At 51.0% G+C, this 19,191-nt stretch overlaps 1 protein-coding gene across 13 annotated transcripts in view; it reads right to left on the reverse strand.

Moving 5' to 3' along the window:
* sox5 (SRY-box transcription factor 5) overlaps positions 1-19,191 on the reverse strand; it is a 236,557-nt gene that overhangs the window by 71,375 nt on the left and 145,991 nt on the right. For 11 of the 13 annotated variants that reach the window (XM_076051747.1, XM_076051753.1, XM_076051750.1 and 8 more), the window contains exons 1-2: positions 14,420-14,660; positions 2,887-3,082 (exon numbers count right to left, since the gene is read on the reverse strand). In XM_076051747.1, the coding sequence (XP_075907862.1) occupies positions 2,887-3,082; positions 14,420-14,496 (273 nt within the window). In that variant the 5' untranslated portion in view covers positions 14,497-14,660. Of the gene's footprint in view, positions 1-2,886; positions 3,083-14,419; positions 14,661-19,191 lie in introns of those variants that run through there. The other 2 variants (XM_076051749.1, XM_076051748.1) reach the window with 1 other exon arrangement.

Consider the following 19,191-nt stretch of genomic DNA (forward strand, 5'->3'; position numbering starts at 1 on the left):
GTGTGTGTGGCTGCAGCACGGAGGCAGGCAGGCAGGCAGGTAAAGTGGCTGGAGCCAAAGCTGAGCAGGCAGGCGAGGCGGGCGAGGATGAAGAGGTCAGTGTGTAGCCGAGCGCCTCTCGGGCCGCCGTGTTAATTCACTATGACAAGATAAAGCTGTAATCTCAACCCCCCCCCCCCACTACTCCCCGCCCCCTCGCTCCCTCTCTTCCTTTCCTCTCCTTCTCTCCTCCTCCTCTCCTCTCACTGCCCCGGCCACTTCACTTCCAAGTCGCCTCTCTCTGTCCGACAATTGCCCTGAGAGAGAGACAGGACCGACCCCCTCCCTTCCTCTCTTCCTCCCCCCCTACCCCCCTCCCTGCCTCCCTCTTCTCCTTTCCTCCCCCTCCCTCCCCGTCATAAATCTCCCTCTCCTCCTTGTTTCTCTTCATCCGGACAGTCAAAGTGATTGGCGCAGCGAGAAAAAAAAAGAAAAAGAAAAAGAGTCTTGCAACAAGCCAGGCGGGCGGTCAGGAAAAAAAACCCACCCTGCCAAACACACACACACACACACACACTCACCTCTTAATAAGCCGCATCGGTGATTATGCTCTGTGTAAAGACCCAATTTCCCCCTTTAAACACTCTGCTGCCCCATTATAAGAGTTGACAGCAACATCATTTTTGACCATGTAAGAGGCCCCGTTTGCTGCGACGTCAGGATGGCCCAGTGAGGCCATGGTATTAAAAAGAACGGTAACTGTAATGATAAATGCAGAATGATAAGTGTAATGTTTATTTTTTTAAAAAGAGACAGCAAAAGAATATTGTTTTTCTACTGTACGTGCAGCAACATGCTGTCAATGTCACTTCCTGGCAGTGCTGGCAATATGAGCTTCGCCTCTGCTACAAGATGTGTGGCAGTAAGAGGAGAAAAAATACTGAATTTCAAGATACAGGCAATCATGACTTTTAATTTTCTTGGACGTTTCTTCAAATTCAGAATTGATCAATAATTTCTAACTCACATGTTTCAAGAACATAAAACAATAAAGAAAAACACAATAGCGGGGAACAACCTGGTTGAGGGCCTTATCAGCGACACGCTGTACAAGTAGTAGTCGGCGCTTCCACGACGGCACGGTGCTAGGACTTTGGTTTACAGTCGGCACCTGCCACACATGACGGCGCGCCGGGGGGGAGGGCCCCGCCGGCTAATCAGCGGGGCTAATTACAAAATTAGCTTTCCATTACAGCTTGTAAGTACTGTTTCATTGTTTTACAACGCGGGGTTGCTTGGGGGGAAAGGTCGACAGATTGCTATCAAGGCGACGGCTCGGCCGCGTTCCTGCCACAATAAAGCCGCAATAAAGTGTCCAAGTAGCTTTTTACAGCGCTGTAGCGGAGGTGGTGGCGGTGGGGTGGGGGGAGATGCGGGGGCGGGGGACCCACGCCAACAAGATTTTGCTGGAATAAAGATGAATTAACAAAAACAAATGCACATCAGCCACACGTAAACAGGCCCCGGTACAGTCGCATAATCGGCCCTATGTGCCGAACACACGTTGCAAATCGCACCACATGTATAGAATGTGGATTGAGTCACATGCCGGGGAAAACAATCTTGGGAAAAATGCACACATAGCCGGGTGTGCTCAAACACACACACGCATGTCGGCTAACCCGGGCTGTGCATGTAGGAGAGCCGTGCGCATCGTCCCCTGGGGAAATGACTCACGGCCGTCACTTTGGTGTTCAGCGGTCACGCAGGCACACGGGCCAGAGGTACAAGCACAGCGGCACCGCAATGTATTTATTTCCCCCCCTCAACCATCCATTTTCTGAGGACTCCATGTCTTAAAAAATGTCACCCCCTATATGTCCATCCAAAAAAACCACGTGAGCAAGTCAAAGTGAAAAGGGAACGAGAAAATCTGCCGCACTTTGCGTGTTTGTGCTAATTTGTGCTTTATATCTGAACGGAAGTTGTCTGTTGCTGTTTGCTTTGGCCCTTCTTTGGCTGTGAATTTAGCCCAAATTAGAAGCAGAGAGTTAGCGGTCCTCCTCCTCAGCGGCGACCACAGCGCCGTCATCCTTCAGGCCGGGATTACCGTCAACATTATCTGATCTGGGGTCCGTGACCTCAAGGTGACTTTCAGACCTAAGCGTAGCAAACACACGCGCACGCACGCAACTGTGCAGCGCTTAACTCAAAGCCGGTCCAGAGAAAAAACAACAACAACAACAACCAATGCTGCTCTGTCATCTCCGTTTAAACAGTTGGCGGTTTTCATGAGAACGTATGCCGCTGATATTATAGCGCAAGTCTCTGTTTGCTCGAATGATCGATATCTGGCCTGTTTTGCAGAGCCATGCCTCGGAACTCTAGTTCCAACGACTGTTTCAAACGCGGGTGCTCGGTTCAAGAGAACGCTGCCAGCGCTTCCTGTTTGGGCTCAACCCATAAATATTATCCTGACTATCAGTGACTTGTAAACAACGCAATTTCATAGTGTGTTAGTGCAAATGCAGGTCCACGGCAAGTGCGCCTGATTTACAGCTCAGAGAAAATGTGACTTTCTTTCCCGCCATCCGTGCAGTTTAGAGTGAACAGATACAGTGAATGAAGACAAAGTGATGTCTCAAGTGTTGTAAAAATCACATTTTCCCATTGATTTCTAGGGCTGGGAACGGCTGAAACTTTGCGTAAGGTGTTCCAAGCAGTCAAAATCCAGTCACTCACACACACACACACACTCACACACACACGCACTCCTAAATAGGCTCAGCGCTTCCATCAGTGTGGTGACCCTGTGCTTGGCCTTGAAGGGCTTGAGTCACCCGAACATGAAAAAGCAGGTGAGAGAAACCCGGCCTTCTTTTCCTACCCCCACTCCCTCCTCCTCACCATGTTGGGGGGGCTGTCCAGGTTGCGGCTGGGGGTGGAACGCGGGGACACCTTGCTGCAGTAGGAGACCAGGGGGAGGTGGATGACACCGCCCAGTCCCTCGCCATCCTCATCCTCCACTCGCTGTCTGCTGGTTGCCATGGTTATCTCTCCATCTGTCCCCCCATATGGAGAGGCTGGTCGCTTGGAAGACATCCTGGAGGAGAGGTGGTGGGAGGGTGGGTGGGTTGGGGGGGAGGAAAAAAGGAGGAAGACAGACAGAGAGGGAGGGAGAGAAGAAAAGGGGAGAAAACAGTGAGCAATATTCAAAAGGGTCGAAAGTCCCCCATCCCCCCCCCCCCACCCGGGTGTGGAACTTGTTGCCGCCAACTTCTGATTGGTTCGGCCAAAACTCCCCGCCCCACCCCACCCCACTCACCCCCTCTCCGTCTTTTTCTCGACACGTTCCAAACACTTTGCGCGAATCCCATCTACTGGTTATTCGCCCCGAACCCCTTCCAGCCCTTTTCGTTGTCTTTCGCTTTCGGTTGCTCATTTTCGAGGACACTGCCCCTCTTCCCCCCGCAAAATAACAAAAAACACACACACACACACACACCCAAGCCCTCCTTGGCCCCTCTGAGTGCTCCTGTCTGTTTGGCAGACCTTGAGACACACTTCCCAGGACTTCCAGCGTGTTTACCGTCAACGTTCAACCTTCTGGGCATAAAGGGCCCCCCTCGGCCATTAACCGCAAATGGAGCCCCCGCTTGCCGCCGGGCATTGTGGGGCATCGGTGTGGGGTGACCGTACCTTGACAATGGGCTTTCACAGGGTGACAGAGAGAGAAACCGGACATGTGCGTAAGGGGGAGGCGGGGGGTGGTGGAGCGGGAGCGCTGAGAGCCATGGCAATAATATGTATTAACGGGGAGGGGGAAAAAAGAGCAATAAAAGACGGGAGGGGGGGAACTTCCCTGGCTGGTGTGCGGCTTTGTTTGCCCCTGAAAAAAAAAGAGGCAAGGATAGAAAAAGAAAAAAAGCCACGTCTATTAGGTGAAATGAGTCTCCGGCCGGGTAAAATGTTCCCCCCTCACGACATCGCCCATTCAGCCAGCGCAGCAATAATAGAATTTAATGCGCTCGCCGGCCCTCGCCAGAGTGCTTTCAGACGGAATCGTCAGACCCCCTCCGCCGTTAGAGCAGCGGCGGCAATTATGCCCCACCCCCCCCACCCCACCACAACCACCACCACCACCACCACCACACACACACACACACACACACCCACACAGACACACACCTCCCGACGAGTGCGACAGTGACGGGCTTGAATGCGGGAAAACAACAGGTGTCCGGAACTCAAAAAGCCCCCCCCCCACCCCAAGTTGAAATGCTTTGGCATCCACAGGTTGCTTCGCTTCTCCATCACCCCCCCCCCCCTCCCAACCTGTTTGCCGTCCCGTAAACTGATTAGAACTCTATTGGATTTCCTCCGGACTGTACATCTGGCATTGTTTCCGAGGGAGGAAGCCAGAGAACCCAGGAAGCTTCCTCCAGTCAGAGCCCTCCCCCCCAAAAAAAACTTCAGCAATACCAGGAAAAAAAAACCCTCTGATCGTGGTGTAATTAAATTACCTTTAATTGTTTTTGCGAGATTTTTATTTTTTTTCCTTTTTGGCCTCGCAAGATTCCTGGATAATCTAATCGGTTGAAACTAATTTACAAATTGGCGTTATCATTTGCATATAGCTGAGAGCCGTTTATCTCCCTAAATGTCAGGTTTTGAGAAAACACGGAAAAGTGTGTGGGGTGTACGCTCTTGTGTGTGTGTGTCTGTGTGTGTGTGTGTCTGTGTTTTTTTCTTCCTTCTGTTTTTGAATGGGGCCTCCGCAGGGCTATTAAGACGCCGGACGATTTCATCCAATTACGGACAGGATCTGTGAGAACAAGCCATTTAAAGTGAAGTTGGGGGGCAGGGGGGGGGGGCACAAATTATTAGATTGCTGCTGAAAGAAGTGTGGTTATTAAATCACCGCGCAAAAACACAATCTCCAGTCTCTAATAACTTTTTCTGTCTTCTTCTTTTGCACATTTTTCAACCGTTTTTCTGACACCCAAGACAGGAAGTGCAGGAAAGTGGTGGTGGTGGTGGGGCACCCACTGGACACACGTGGGCATGTTTTGATGCACGCATCAGCAGCTCCTTCCTATTTTATCTTCCCTGGACGTTTTATCTATCGGGGCTTGTTCAGCAAAAAAAAAAAAAAATCTGGATAGTCAAGGGACGGGCGGAGACTGCGTACGCGTTTGTTTGGATGACAAAGACTTTCGAGCTGGCTGAGAACAGACCAACTTCTGCTTGTTGAGTCGCATTAATATCTGCGGGTTGCATTATCTCACGATAACAGCTTAATCTGTTCCTGATAGCAAGTGATGAGGTGGAAGGTGTGTGTGTGTGTGTGTGTGTGTGTGCGTGTGTGTGTGTTTGTGTGTGCGCGTGTGTGTGTGTGCGTGCCGCGTGGCTCGTAGCCCTGCAGTTTGTACAGCTGGGCCTGATGCTCCAGTCGGCTACACAACCGCACACACACACACACACACACACACACACACACACACACACACACACACCGAGGCCCAAACACTGCAGGTCTGTCTTCATTGCAGCCTGTTTACTTTACCTCCTTTCACTCTCTCACACTGAGGCCTTTTGTTTCAGACGCGGCGCGCGCGCACACACACACACACACACACACACACACACACGCAGACACAGACACACACTCTCCTCCCACCCCCCCTATTCCACCCTCTCCTGCGCACACCTCTGGCCCAGCCATAACACCGCTCCACACACCCCCGGCCTGAAACCCTCCACCGCCGGCTCGCTGACTGCTGCCCTTCATCTCAGCTGGAGAAACGTCTCGGCCGCTCGCTCTCTGCTGACTTTTTACTTTTCGCTTCCCCCGCTTTTTTTTTTTATTATTGCACGTCACCCGGGCACAGTAGCCGCACACTTGACATATCTGGACTGGACGGTTACTTATTAACGTGGAAAAACATCGCTGCCGGCTGCACTCGCCCCCCCCGCCCCCTCCACTCCCCCGAACTCAAACATTCCTTCAGACTTTTTAACCTCTTTTTTTGCGCTGTTTCGGTCCCCTCTGTGTTTCTACTGCTGCCACTGCTACTCTTTCACATCCAACCCCCCCTACACACACACACACCACCTCAGCCCCGTGCTTCCTTGGAGGTGGGTGCCCTGCGAATGAGGGAAGGCCGTTCGCGTCTCCTCTCGGGCTATAACCCCCCCACCCCAGCCTTTGATGTTGAATTACCGCACAATTGGCGCACCACGGGTGTGCAGGTTACTCCGGCAACTTCATTTAAAGTTTGGCACCGCCGTCTCCTCCTCCTCCTCCTCCTCCTCCTCCTCCTCCTCCTCCCCCTCCTCCGCCGTGCCGACGGAGACCCCGGGAGGAGACCTGGAGGAGGGCGCTTGAAAAGCGTGGAAGTGATGAGGAGGATTAAAAAGAGGAAAAAAAAAAGATGAGGTTGTATTAAGGCGACAAATTGGCAACTCGGTCCGGGTCATAATTAGAGGATATTAGCATAATTTTAGCGAGTACAAAAAAAAATAAAATAGGAAGACCTGATTCCAAAAACACAGCCATTGAACGTTGACACACAATATCGTGGCAGCGTTCGCTTATATGTCTTTATCGTTTGCACGGTTGGAAATGATTGAAGGAAAAGTCTAAATTGCATCCTGGTCTTGTTTCGGCCCCTCAAACTCCTCCCTCCTCCCGTTTACAGGACACACACACACACACAAACGGGAGGGAGCGTGCGGGCGGCGAGAGTGCTAAGCCGAGATTAAAGCACCACTTCCCCCTTGGCTTTTTGATGATTAGCGGCTCCTCGGTTAAGTCCCTCTTCATATCACATATGTCCACTACTGCTAAGTCACTAATCGGACGGCGGCGCGCGTCCATTAACGGGTGGGTTGGAGGTGTGGGGGGGCAAATAATCGCCACCGACGTAGCATTAGCCTAGCCGCCCCAGGGCCTCCGCTAGCTCGCTGCCACTGTCGCGGCCATTTTCGAGTCGGCACATTGGTTTTGACGCGGGCGACGGGGCTTTCGAACACGAGCGGGGTTTACAGCAAAAAAATTCAATTGAAAAAAAGAAACAAGACGTCGCTGGCGTGGTAGTGCGTTACAGAAATGCTGACGAATTAAGTGACGTGGGGGCAAATGTTTGTTTCGGCTCGGCTGGAGATCGAGTCAAAGACAAAAGCAGCCATGGAAATGTCACAGGCACGCACACACACACACACACACACACACACAGTCGCTGTAAGTGTGTGTGTGTGTGTGTGTGTGCTTGTCTAGTTGCTAACATTATCATGGTGCTAACTGCTCTTGTTAACTCCTCTGCTTGGAACAAGCTTTCGGGGAACGCGTGTGATCGTGTGTGTGTGTGTGTGTGTGCACGCACTCCGGCGCGTGGACGCGGGCTCGGCTCGCTACCTTTTAAGTTGCAGACCGTCATTTGCGCAAATGCGGCCTCCGAAAATGCGTGGCCTGCGAGTGAGAGCAGACAGGCCGGCAGATGCTTCGAGTGCCGTCAAGAGTCAACTCCACATTTGTGTCGGCGGGGTTGTCGGGGGAGGGGGTTACGGGTAGGTGCATGTGGGGCAACCCCTGACCCCCACCACCCCTCCCCCTGCCACTCAGGTGCGTCTCCATTTTGTGCGGGAAAACACGATGAGCCGCCTAAAGCATCGTTCTTCGAGGGAAACGGTCGGAGCCGCGGCGGAGTAGTACAGCAGAATGTGTCTTTAAAAACATTTTTTCACAGACCAGGTTGGGTCTTCCCCATCTTCGTCAAAAAGCGCGGCATTGAAGTTGGCCAAAACTCACGCTGGCAGTCTGAGACCACTCCAACCCCCCATCATCGTCTCTCATTGGTTGCCCCGCCCCCCTCCCCGCTTCTTCTCCCCTTGTCCCGCTTCCCACCCACCCCCCCCCAGTCTCGGCGCAGTCAGCTGTTTGCAGGAATGCTGCTCCGTCCCTCCTCGCGTCTCGACGGTCGACTCTCAAGGATCTCGGCCTCACGGCTATTTTTAGGCCAGGCCCTTTTCGGAAACAGTGGGAAGGGACGGCGGCGACGGCGGCAGCAGGCCAAGGATCAGACCAGGGTGCGGATTACCGGCGAGGTGCGTCGAACACGAAGACACGCCGAGCCCCCCCCCCCCACCTCCCTTCTGGAGGAAGAGAGGAGGGCAAAAGTGTCTGCACAGAGCTTAGGACCAGGTCATTGTTTTAAAAAATATATATATTTATATATATGTAAATAAATATATGTATATATATATATGTATACATTTATATTGAGTTGAGGAGGAAAAGAGGAAAAGAAGCACAGCTGTGTTCCGAGTCAGGAGTCTCTGATGGAAGAAAAAAGAAAAACGCTCTCCAAACTTTCCCCCTGGTGACTTACTCCAAACAGTGTGTAACAGGAGAGACAAACCTAAACACAGCTCCCGCCTGTAGATCCTCACACACACACACACACACACACACACGCACACGCTTGCAGACACACCCGTTATGCGCACACACACTCTGGCGTGTGCGTGCATGTGAAGACACGTAAAGGCGCGCACACACACACACACAAAGCATCCTCAGTGAGGTGGCCTAAATCTGCCCCGGCCGTGTTTCCCCGCGCACACACGCTTCACCACAAAAAGCAGCAGCAGCAGCACACAAAACAAATGTCATTGCGCTTCTTCACACACACACACACACACACACAGACCGACTAACACTAAAAAACACAGCCATGCGTTTTGTGTGTGCGTGTGTGTGTGTCTAACGGGTTCGGCCCCTGGGACTCGCTCTCTCTGTCTCTCTGTCTCTCTCCCTCACTCCATGTCCGTCTTCCTCGCCCATCCACCCCCCCCTCTCCCCGTCCTCGTCTTTAGTCACCAGCACGGCGCCGTGCCACCCCTGCCATCCCCCTCATTCCAGACCTTTTATTTATGTATTTTTGTGGGTGAGTCACCGGGCGATTGGTGGTGACATTTGGGGCAGGAAAAGTCTGGGGACCAGAGGTGCGGTGCGGGAGGGGGACGAACGAGGGGGAACGTTTTTGCGTTGAGTTTTTAAAACATCGCCGATCGTCCGTCCGTCTGAGGTGTGTGCGTGTGTGCGTGTGTGTGCGTGTGTGTGTGTGTGCGTGTCGTGGGAACGAGCCGGAAGAGACGGACGGAGAGAGGAGATGTTGCTCTGTTGGTGCGGGGGAGGTTGGGGAGGGAGGGATGCATCCGGTGGGTGGATAGGAGGGGGCCGCTGGGGGTTGGGTGGGGGTTTGGGGGGGGGGGGCATTATGTTTATCGAGCGACGGACGGCGTGTTGTCGCGCCCGGAGCCGCTGCCGCCGCCTGTGTTGCTGTTTGTCGAGCAATCCATAAAGGAGTCGCGGCATTTGTCTCACTGTCAGCGACTTGGCCTGGCCCTGGAAACCACACACACACACACACACACGAATGCAAGCTCATTCTCTCACATAAATGACAACACACACACACACACACACACACACACACACACACACACACACACTTTGCGCATTCACTCCCAGCTGGCCTCTTTCTTTCGTTTCACACTCTCTCACCTCGGCCCAAATGGTATCCTCCTTTTTTTCCCCACGACACACACACACACTCTCTCTCTCTCTCTCTCTCTTTTCCTGTCCTCCCTCAGCCCCCCCCCCCCTTCTCTCGCTCACTCGCTACCTGCAAAGACAGAGATTGCATTGTGGGCGCAGCGGAACGGACGGAGCTCCGGGCCTCAAAGTCTCCTATTGTCAAGGGGGGGGTCGTCAACGACGTGCGTGTGCTTGTGTGTGTGTGTGTGTGTGTGTGCGCCAGAGAAGAAGGGGGAGAGACGCAGTGGGGATTAATGCTGCCGGACTGATGGACGAAGGAGGGAAGGGGGGAAGACGAGTGGCGCAGACAGACAGACAGACACACACCCGCTCAACAATGCAGTACCTCCTGGTGACCTCTCACCCCGCCACCACCCCCGTGATGACCTCTCGTCACAAGACTGGGGCTTGTCATCGCTGGCAGAGATTCCGAGGCCGGGTGTCTTTTTTTTTTTTCTGTCCCACCTCCCCCCAAAAAAATCACACTTTTTGTGTCGTACGGTCTTACAACTCCCGCGCACACACTCTCCCCTCCATCAATAAACGACAGCGACGATGACAACAACAGCGACAAGAAAGCACGGGCCCAGCCACCCTCACCCTCCATTGGCTCTCGGGGTGGGTCAGCTGATCGCTGGGTTCGAGGGGGAGTGAGGGAAGTTAGGAGCGCCGGGGGCTCTCGCATTCTCCTCTGGTATTTTTTTTCTTCCCCGTCCGTCCGTCCGCCCGCCCGCCCGTCGTCCTTTCCCCCCGACGTGTCCCCCCCCCCCCCGCGCCACCCCTGTGCTCCGCGGATGGAGACACGGTTATCAAGGCTCTCCGGGGACAGACAATATGGCCCAGACAATGGCCCCCAGTCCGAGGTGGTGGTGGTGGGGGGGCAAGAGAGGGAAAAGAGGGGGGTGAGTGAGGTGTGGGGTGGGGGGCGACCGGGACAGGGCCACAGGGGAAGAAAAGGGGGGAGAGAGAGAACGGGTGCATTAGTTTGCAGGGCACGGACACTCTACTCAATTACTGCTCTCTCTCTCTTTCTCTCTTTCTCTCTCTACAACCCCCCTTCTCTCTCTCTCTCTCTCTCTCTCGCTCTCTCTCACTATCCTCCACACACACACACACACACGAACACACTCCACTTCTTTAATCTCGCCCTTTTAAATGAAGTCCAGAGACACTTGCACTGGGAAGCGCCGCCGCTCGCTTTAAATTGGAAACAAGTCTTTATCGGCCGCCGCGACAACTTGCAAGTTTCAAAAAAAGAAAAGAACAAAAAAAAGTCTGCCTGCACATCCTGCTGCTGCTGCTGCTGCTGAGGAAAAAGGCAGAAAAAAAAGTGACAGCGCAATTTTTTTAATAAACAAATGTAACTTGGAATGTGAAGAATTAGTTTTAAAATTACAACAACAAAAAAAAGAATGATGGTGATCGTTTGCTACTTTTGGGGGAAAGTGACATTTGCTGCATTTTGCTGATTTTCCTCTTTGTGAAGTAAAAAAAAAAGGCCGTGAGACGCTTCTCACTTGTTCCTATTTGCGTTATTTAAACCCACAATTGCGAGCTCGTAATCGCTGCTTTTCCCCTTTGTTGAGCGCGAGGAGCGACGGCTCTCAGTCTGTGCGTCACTTCCACTCGATCTCTTTGACTTCGGCTTCACGTCGGTAAAAAAAAAAACCCCAAAACTCCCAGTTGCTGCCAAGTACACGGAGCACCTCTTCACTCCATCACAAGGCAACATTTCCTTACAAGTCTTTTTTTCCCCCCCGTCAATGCAAATCTTCTATTTTTATAAAACAAATAAATTCTCAGGATGCCGAGGCCGTTCAGCCGCCTGGGCTTAAAAACAACAACAAAAAAACTTGTTGGAGGCGCTGCCACATCCTCCGCTTGTGACCCCCTCTTCCCTCCTCGTCCCCCCTCCTCACCCCCCCGCAGCCCCTTCACACACACACACACACACACACACACACACACACACACACACACACACACACACACAAACACCCCCCAATAAACGGCAGGGGGGGGGGACAAATGCCGGGGTGTGAAAAAATCCACCACGGCCTTCCTCTTGTCGTCGTCCTCCTCCTCCTCCTCACCCACCTCACCCGGCAAATCTCTCGCACTATTCTGTGACCCCCTCCCTCCCCCACCTTCCTTCTTCTGTCCATCTGCGAGGAATGTGACAGTTTGGCCACACCGTCTCTCCACCTCGCTGTTCTTCTTCTTCTTCTTCTTCTTCTTCTTCTTCTTCTTCTTCTTCTTCTTCTTCTTCTTTTTTCACCCCTCTTTTCTCTCTTCACGCCCTTCGTCGTCTCGGCCTCCTCCCCCGTCTCCCTCATGAGCGGGTGAGTGCGCTCTTCTGTTCCGTTTTTTTTTTTTTTTTTTTTCGAATGGTAGATGCTCTATTTTCAGCACCGGGCGTTGAAAATTGTATTTTTTTTTTTTGCGCAACAAGAACGGGGAGGAAAAAAAAGTTTTTTGTGCCGGTTGAATTAAGGCATAGTGATGCACGGTAAAAAATGGAAAATAAAATAAAAAATACACACATAGGGATTAAAAGAACATTTCCAGCCACAACAACAAACAAAAAGAACGAGGGTTTCTCACCTCCACGCGGGACAATATTTCCTCTCAAATGAAATTAAAACACTCCTGCGAAAACTCTGACAAACTCTCCATGGTCAGCTGTTTGCACGCGAGAAAAGACGAGCGAGCGGAGACGACGAAGTGGTAGAAGAAAAGGAGATGTGAGGAGCGCGACAGTTTTAAAGAAAGTGTGATGAGATGAGAGGGAGGCGAGCGGACACTTACAGCAGCAGCGCAGGAGCCGAGAGCATCGTGGCCACCGGGGCTGAAGCACGCACACACACTGCTCTCTCTCACACACACACACACACATACACACACACAGACACACTGCTCAGACACTCCGCAAAGGAAAACCCGCTGCTCTACACACACACTTACACACACACACACACACACACACACAGGGAGGAAACAAGACATGCACGGAACAGGGGAAGACGCTCCTGTCTCGCTCACACACACCATCCATCCACTTACACACACACACACACGCACGTGCACGCACACGCACACCCCCAGCCACGGCCGCAGTGATGGAGTGCATTACTGGAAAGCAAGAGTTTTAAGCGCTCTCCTCCTAAGTCATTGTAATCCCCGCATTTATCTCCATACATTCTGCTTTTCTGTGTAATCCCTTAAATTTTTAATTCCTCACTAGCTGTTGTTATCTTTTCTCTCCCCCCCACCCCCACCCCACTCAACCACTTTTCTGGATTGAACGGTTTATTAAAAACACTTTTTTTTTTCTCGCCTCTCTCTCGCCATATCTAAATGTGCTCTTAATTCGAGGCCCCCACCCGACCACCTCCTCCTCCCCCCCTAACACACACACACACAAACACACACACACACACACACTGCCTCACATTCGCAGCCGACCTCAGTTTATCTCCCAACAAAAGATTAGTTTCATGGAGCAAAACATAGCGCTACTTCAATGCAAAAAAAAGTCAGGCGCTCAAAGGGAAAGGAAGGCCCGTATTTTTCTGTGTGTGTGTGTGTGTGTGTGTGTGTGTGTGTGTGTGTCATAATATTAAAATGCCGGGTATTATAACAAAATCTGCCTCTTGGAGCATTAGCATAAAACAGCCATTATTACACATGTAAGAAAATGTAAAAGAAAAAAAGGGAAATAAAAATAAGCCACTTGTGTTGACAGTGTCAGTGTTGTGGGGAGGGGGGGGTTAGAGGTGTTTTGCGGCGCTAAATAAGAGGCGGCCCTGTACAAACATCAGAGGAGCACAGTGAGATTAACATTAGCATAAGGCGAGAGGGGAAGGAAAAAATAACAACACGCAGAGTGACAATAGGATTACTGCGGGTTTGCATGTGTTGAACGTTGGATTAAGTGGGGAAATAAATTGAAAACAAGTACATTGTGGAAAAAATAAGAAGAAGAAGTGGAGCACAGAGTGAAAACAGCCAGGCTGAGGGAAAATGATAATAATAATAATGTAAATAAAAATATTAAAAACTGAGGAGTTATTTTTTGTTTTTGGGAAAAAAAATCAATTCGTGGTTTTGGACAAAGTTGCGTTGTTGTTGTTGTTCGCACCCTGGCGACACTCTTATTAATATCTAATAAAGCAGAAGCAGAATAAAGTTGCGGCGAGAGGCGGCGATGAGATGATGAGGAACACTTTTGACGCGCACACACACACACACACACACACACACACACGCCCACCGAAGTGTCTCCGTCCCTTTGCACCGTTTTTCTAGAGGCGACGCGCAACTTGGGAAGGGACGGCGAGTTGGAGTCGGCGCTGGGACAAACACACAAACAAGCAAACAAACACGCACACACACACACACACGCACGCGGTCCTGTAATAAGTGCTCTGTCCTGACTTTGCTTCTCTCCCAATAGGATAACAGTCAATCATCAACCCTCCTTAACATCGCTCGCTCTCTTCACACACACACACACACACACACACACACACACACACACACACACACACACACAAACACACACAGAGTCCAGTCTCAAACTCAGCCCGATAGCTGAGACAGTTCACATGCTTCACTCTCTGTCTCTCTCTCTCTCACACACACACACACACACACACACACACAGGACTCTCGTCCTCGTGCCTTCTTCCACTTTTATTCTCCTTTTCCTCCCTCTCGCCGTTCGTCCAGTTCCCCCTGTCATCTACAAGTGCCTGTGTGTGTGCGTGCGTGTGTGTGTGTGTGTCAGAGAGGGAGAGAGAGAGGGAGAGGGAGAAGGAGAGGGAGCGCTTCACGTACCTGTTACACTCCTGAGGTAGCTCAGGCTCAGTGAGCATGCTGGAGTAAGGGTCCGTCTCTCTCGACAACAACAACATAAAACAGTCCCACAATGCTCAGCAGGTCTCCCCTCCAAAAAACAAGACGGGACACAAGTGATCCTTCAACCTCTCTCACACACACACTCTGCCGATTCTCTCTCTCTCTCTCTCCCTCTCTCTCTCTCCCTCTCTCTCTCTCCCTCCTGCTCTCTCTTGCTCTCGCTCGCTCAGTGTTCCCGTCTCTCCGCTCACACTCTGCTGAGCCCGCCCTCCCTCGCTCGCTCCCTCGCTCCCTCCTCCCTCCCTCTGTGACTCTGTCCCTCCTCTTCTCCCTCCCTCCTTGCTGCTGGGAGATCTGGGCTCTTAAAGGGCCAGCAGCGACGCGTCGGCGGCCGAGCGCCCCCCCAACTCAACCCCACTTGTGCGTGTGTGTGTGTGCACGCTTGTGTCTGCCTGTGAGGGGCTAAAGGGGAGGGTCCATTTGACCAGAGGGGTGGGGGGGTCGTTGGGGTGGAGGCCAGTTTGAATACATGTCAGCTTCATCAAGTCCATCGCCGTCTCTCCGACACACACACCTCATTTCCACACGCTCGGACAAGCGAGTCGCCAAACTACACATGTGCCTGGAAGATCACATGTTGTTTAAGGGATGTTTAAGTTGTTTAAGGCCGATAAGGCCTTCATTAGGCAACGCAGAGGGAATTAATCAACGTGACGACGAGCCGCAGCACCAGCGCGTGTCCTGTCGCCCGTCGCTCCCCCCGCTGTCGTTGCCCCCTCACCTGCGGCGGATCGAGAGAGCCTTTCACCGCTGAAAGTCCCAAAAAGAAACATTTGGTCGGAGCGAATTTCCTCGCCGACGTCGGGAAAGTTTGGTGGGGTCACTGACTCGTTTCCGCATTGAACCTACATTATAACCAGTTTTATGAAATTAAGTGATGACCTCCAGTGCTCTGTGATCATCATGAGTGCACGGAAATGAGACAAGATGTGCTGAACAAGTCTGGGGACATTTTATTGTTTAATGAAAACTGTCTAATGAAAGTGATTGAATGAATTCCAAGTGTGACACAGTAAAATCTGTCTCATTTAAAATGTAAATCACAATGCTTTGTTTACTCTTTTATGGTTTAGCACAAACAACTAAGCGTGAATATAATCAAGGCTTTGTTTCAGTAATGTTTGTTGATGCATTCAACATCTGTAATGTTGCATTTTGCACACTTAATATTCATTGTCTAAAATCACCTTCAATGAGACATTCAAGGCAACAACTGTCAAAGCCATCCCATAAGGTGATCAGCACATCCTCACTGGTTTCCGTGCACTAGTAATGTTGCTAGAGCATTCCAGTAGATTATTTCATGAAACTGGTTATAATAGAGCTCAGTGCAGGAGTGAGTCAAACACCCCAAACTTTTAAACGGTGGTGTAAGTACGTACTAACATTGTTACACTGTCATACATGTTGTTATTGCCCCAGACCTCTTAGAAGCGTAATATTTAATAATGAATGAGCTATTAATTAGCCTCCAAGGTCAGTTTCCTCATAATGTTGTCTACTTTGTCGTAATAGGGCCAAACACACTCATGATTATTTCAGTAAATGCTAATTGTATTAGCAATTAGCCTCTTTTCAAAATTAAGCAGTTAAAGCAGACGGGCATGGATCCTTCCGGCGTGCGTGGGTTCCGCGTGTCCGCAAACATGGAAAACACAAACGTGCCTCACGTGACGGCAAGTGTCGGGCCTCGGCCGCTCGGCTTGTGACGGGCGCCGTGATTGAATTAGAAAATAAAGGCGGCGATGACGGCGGTTATTGGTTTTTTAGTTTTAGTTGAGTTGTTTTGTTTCTTTGTGGCAATTTGGAAAAGAAGACGGTGACAGAGCAGCAGTTTTTTCCAAGTATATCGATACTCCAAACACACATTGTTCATTCTTGACAGTCTCTCTCACTTAAAGTGTGTACAAACTACCCCATTGCACAACTGTATGACACGCACAACTGCATGTGTGCAAGTAAGACGGAAACTTAAAACTTTTGTCTAAAATTGAACTCTTATGTGTTATCTATAGTCTTCACTTTCCATCGCATGGCCACTCATCCAAGGTGCTGCTCTGATATCCTGAAGAGAAGGTCATATTTAGCCCTCTGTTTGGAGCCTTCAGCACCGGCCGTCGGTGCCCCTGGTGACGTCACAAAGCGCACACCGTTTTATTTGCTCGTCTCAGCACACAAGAACCCGTGCGGGCTCTTTTGCGTCCGCCTCGCTCGTTCCCAGGCTGCACACGGCGTCTTTCCCATGGAGCCGCGCTGCCGTCGTTGTCATTGGCTGGAATTTCTTTGAATTATTTTTTAATTTATTTCTCTTTCCCTCCTTTTGAGGGAACCGAGGCACTTTTTCAGCAGTCGACGCAGACCCCCGGCGGGACGGTCAAAGAAAAAAACAAAAAACAAAAGCCCGTCGCGGTGCTTTGATATCTCGTTAGGCATCGCCGCTCCATTGTGGCAATCAGACATTTGATTTTTTTCCCGCCGACATGTAACAGTTTTGTCTTTTCACCGAGGAAAGACAGCTGAGGGCTTCCAACGGAACATATGCCGGGTGCTCAGCACGCTCGGCTGAGCAGACGCACGCACACACACACACACACACACACACACACGCGCGCAAAAAAAAAAAAAACCTCACCGATCACTCGCTCTTATTGTGTCCTCAGGTGTGTGTGTGTGTTTGTGTGTGTGCGCGCACATGCATATGCATGTGAGCGTGCACGCCGCTCTCGGCCCTTAGCGCTGTCACTCACTATTAGGGGTGTGTGGTCTGCGCGTCAAACGTAAGGCCGACCCGGCTATTGTTTGGAGAGGGCAGAGAAAAGCAGAGCTGACAGACTGCCACCTCGGCGACACACACACACACACACACACACACACACACACACACACACACACACACACAGAGGAGCGGAAAATAAAATCAAAAAAGCGCCACACACACAGGAAACAAAAAGTGAGACCTGTCGCTGTACCTACACTGTGGGCCAAACACACTGACTGTACTGTTTTTTTTCTCTCTATCCTCACACGCACGCACACACACACACACACACTCACACACGCACACACACACTCGTCCAAAACACACACACACACACAATGCTTTTTGTCCCCCAGTATCTCAAGAGCTGAGAATGCTAGTTCCTGTTCTTTACAGATACTGTTTTCAAAACACAATGCTGCTTTTTTCCCTCCCTATATCTGAGGTCACACAGAAAGAGCCCGGCGTCCCTGTACCAGTGAGAGGTTTGAATGCTCTGAACGGCTGAAACTCGGAAATAAATTCCAGTTGAGATTGCAAACTATGTGAAATATTTATATAAGTGAAGACGCGCGTGTTTAATGTTCAGCTGGCTGATGAGGGATGCGCTTCCTGTAAGGAGACGTGAGTTGATTGAGGACGTTTTGAGCTGAAAAACGCTCGACAGAAAAGTTGAAACATCATTGTAGACTTTCTATTTATTCATCTATTTATTCATTCATGACTACATTGTGACACCAGACACTCCAAATAGGTTTGGAGTCCGTCTCACGCCTGCGTCTCTGAGCCGACGCAGGTGCTGTTTCCTTCTTCCCTTCTTTTTTTCGGCTGACGTGAAAGAAAGAAAACGAGTGACTTCACTACAAAGCAGCAGACGATGTATTGGTGGCACGTTATGAAAGATTTGTCTCTGTGTATCGCGAGAATGATGAATGATCCAGGCGGTGACGTCTGACAGTTGTGAGGCCCAGTTAGTTTCAGCATCCCATAGAAATTTTTTGTCAAATTTTCTGCTTTGCACACGTCTCTTTTTGCTCTTCTGCTCTGAAACCTTGGCAAATCTCCACCAATGCGATTGTGCAACATTGTGCGATAAATGCACACCCATCAATTGATATAGGGACTCTTGCAGCGCTGACATGTGCGCAGTACCGCTCAACCGCGCGCGGACAGTTGCTGTATAAATAAAAAGCGCAGCACACGTCCACTGGCCGATGGGCGTTTTGAGTTTACATGCGACTCCCTGAAAGAGCTGGCGAGCCGCCGTGTCGCACGCTGGCAGCTCTGAGCAAAGTGAGAAGTGAAATGGTAAAAAGCCGGCGGACGAAACCCCGCTGCGACACGTTGTATAGGCGAAGCTGCGTCCCGTTTCTCACAGCTTACGTATGTGGCGTGTACACGGCAAGTAGGAGGCTCGGGTGTCAAACTGGCCAGCGACGATTCTTTGTCTGGTTTGAAATGGAAAACTTCATAAATCATAAATCGAATGCCCTGGAACCTCGAACTTGCGTTTTGGCGCGAGGGCCATTTAAACGAGGAAGCAGACCTCAATGCCCCCCTCCCCAAGCCCCGCCTCCATCAGAAAGCAATATGAGCCACGTCGGTGTCAACAACGATCAGTGGCTTCAGTTTTCTATTTGCCTAATCGAATTCACGTTCAAACATCGGGAGGGCTAAAGCTAATCGTGTTTCCCCGGGATAAGTCGAGCCCCGATTGGAAACGGCATTTCTCCTTGACCGCAACCCCCCCACCCCCGCCCCACCCCCACTCTTCCGTAAGCAACTGCAAAACCAATGATAACCTCATTTGTGCGTCACAGAGACTTAATTTCGCCATTGCGATGCTGACGTAGCGGAGAAGCGCTGACCCCCACCTCGCGTCAGCCGCGTCTCCAGCAGCCGCCGCTTACCGGTTTATTTATTTTTTCCTCGC

The sequence above is a fragment of the Nelusetta ayraudi genome, unplaced genomic scaffold (genome assembly GCF_046127955.1).
Source record: "Nelusetta ayraudi isolate G7.1 ecotype Tasmania unplaced genomic scaffold, CSIRO-AGI_Nayr_v1 ptg000135l, whole genome shotgun sequence".
In the NCBI taxonomy this organism is placed as follows: domain Eukaryota; kingdom Metazoa; phylum Chordata; class Actinopteri; order Tetraodontiformes; family Monacanthidae; genus Nelusetta; species Nelusetta ayraudi.